We start from the raw sequence: 2,500 nt of genomic DNA on the forward strand, positions 1-2,500 counted from the left end.
AGCAGGGCCTTCAGCTTAGACTGCACGTTACGCTTGGGCATGGGTGGCGGGGGGGGCAGTGCGCGTCGCGGCTCTTCCCGCCGCCGCGGCACCGCAGGGCGGGCCAACCACGGTTTGTCGTAGGTACGGGCGCGTGCACGCGCACTCTCCTCCTCGGCGTCGACGCCTGCGAGATTGTCGGACGTGGATGGTGCGTCCTGGGTCAGCGGGGGAGGGGGAGGGGTGGGGGCGTCGTGGTCTTGCGGGGACTGCGTGGCGGGGGCCACAATGAGGGGTGTGGATGGGGGATTGGTGAGGGTGGTGGTGGCGGTGGTGGGGATGATGGTGGTGCCTGGAGGCAAGGCGTCGCCAGGGGAGGGCAGGTTGGTGGTGGTGTTGGTGTTGGTGTTGGTGGTGGTGGTGGTGGTGGTGGTGGTGGTGGGTGGCGTTGGGTCTGTGGTGGGCGGGTCGTGGGCGTCGCTGAGGGTGGGGTCCTTGGACTCTGGCCTGAGGGTGGAGGCTGAGCTGCGGTCGTCGTCGAGGGAGTGGTCGGCGCGCGTGTCCTCGTCCAGCAGGGAGTCATGCAGCGAGGCGGCGCCGCGGGAGTCGTCCTCCAGCAGGGAGTCGTGGAGGGCGGCGCCGCCCAGCGCCTCCTGCACGGGCTCCAGGTCAGTCCTGGCGCTCTCGTCCTCGGCGTCGCGGTCCCGCGGGTCCAGGTCAGAGTAAAAGCCCGAGGAGTCCATCTCGGAGGCGTTGGGGTCATGCGGGCGCGCCAGCTCACGGGGCGCGTGGTACAGCTTGCCATCAATGATGCGCGCCGAGCGGTCGCCCCGCTGTGCGCCGCCCCCGTGGTGGTCCGCCTCGTGGTCGTCCTCGCCCAGGCTGACGTCCGCCTCCACGTCCATCACACCCTGGAACAGCCGCACGTCCTCCGTGGGCGACGACGCCGTGCCCGTGCCGCCCTCAGAGCGCGGGTCACACTCCGCGTCACCCTGGTACCCCTGGTCCAGGCTGCCCGCGCTGGTAGTCATGGCAGCGCCGCCCACCACGCCCACCACGCCCACCACGCCCCCACTCCACGCCGCCTCCGTCTCCGGTGTCACCTCTCCCGGCGCCGCCGCCGCCAGCAGCAGCCGCGTGGTGAGGGGCGCCGCGCGTCGCGCCACTGCGGGCAGGCGTGCAAGATCCACGCCGCCCGGTACTTCGCGGAGCTCGGGCAGCGGTGGGCACGTCCCGCCCCGCGGCACCACGCCCGGGGCGGGAGGTGATTGTGGTTGGTGGCGACGCGCGGCATGGGCGTGAGCGTGGGCGTCGTCGTCCTCCTGCTGCAGGCGCTCCTCGTCGCGTTGGAAGCGCTCAGTGTCTGGCGAGGGGCGGGGGCGTGATGGGGAGGAGCCCCCTGAGGAGGTGGCCTCGGCGGAGGAGCGCAGTTCGCGGATGATGGCGGTCACGTCGCTTCGGAAGAGCTCCTCGTCCAGCGCCGCCACGCTGGGGTCCGAGTCCCACCGTGGCAACTCCTTGCCCTCGCACCGCCCGCCGCCGCTACACCCCGCGCCCTCGCTGCTCGCCGCCACTGTCGCTGCCGCGCCCTCACACACCTCGTCCTCGAGCGCCGCCACGTCCTCGTCTGAGGGCGAGCGGCCCAGCGAGGCGGAGGCGGTGACGGTGAAGTCCGGCATCTGGTCCGGCGTGAGGATGCCCAGCGAGGAGTCGTCACACGTGGCGTCCCCGGGGCTGCCGGGGCTGCCCGCCACCTCCTCGCCATCCTCGCCCGCCCCGCGCCGCGCCCCACCGCGCACCCCGGGAAACTCAGGCCCCTCGGGAGAGGAGTCCGTCAGCTGTCTGGGCAGGGCGGTAGGCGCGGGCGTGGGTGCTGGGGCGGGGCCGGGCATGCCTAGCGGCGCGGCGTCGTGCGGTGCGGGCGCCACGCGGGAAAGCGGCGCGAAGATGCCGTGAGGGGAGCGGCAGGTGAAGTAGATGACGCCGTCCACGGATCCGTCGTTCTTGCCGAGTGGCAGGTCCAGCTCCACGCCCGCCCACTCCCCAGCAGCGAAGGCAGCGCGCCCCACGTACCGCAGCGTGCCCGGCTCCACTCCCCCCACCACTACGCGCGCACCCACGCTCTCACGCGACAGCCGCGGCTCACACGAGGGTTGGGGCGCGGCCACACTCTCCCAGCAGGCGCGGGCGTCCCTCAGGCAGGTGAGGCGGGCGTCGGGGCGGGCGCGGCGCGAATCGTCGTGGTCGTTGTGGTCGTCTTGGTCGTCATCGTCGTGGTCGTCGTACAGCTGTGCGCCGTGCGTCACGCGCGCCAGCTGCCGCGAGAAGGCAGAGTCTGGGGCGGTGGTGAGTGCCCACGCCCGCTCCGGCCCGCCCCAGCCCTCGCCCTGCCCCAGCCGCCCACCGGACGACACGGGCCTCTGGGGGCCGCGCCGCGGGGCGCTGCACTCCGGCAAGTCCCCAGCGGAGAAGCGGGCGGCCTTGTGGGGCGGGCGGGGGCGCGGCGGGGGCAGCGGCAGGT

General features: G+C 73.6%; 1 protein-coding gene across 1 annotated transcript in view; it reads right to left on the reverse strand.

The window, feature by feature from the left end:
* The window catches only part of LOC123505614, an 87,712-nt gene that overhangs the window by 69,919 nt on the left and 15,293 nt on the right, over nt 1–2,500 (reverse strand). The window contains 1 exon segment of the mRNA XM_045257151.1: nt 1–2,500. This exon segment is cut by the window's left edge and continues 321 nt beyond it; it is cut by the window's right edge and continues 139 nt beyond it. Coding sequence (XP_045113086.1) covers nt 1–2,500 — 2,500 coding nt within the window.

Source organism: Portunus trituberculatus, chromosome 2, assembly GCF_017591435.1.
Source record: "Portunus trituberculatus isolate SZX2019 chromosome 2, ASM1759143v1, whole genome shotgun sequence".
NCBI lineage: Eukaryota > Metazoa > Arthropoda > Malacostraca > Decapoda > Portunidae > Portunus > Portunus trituberculatus.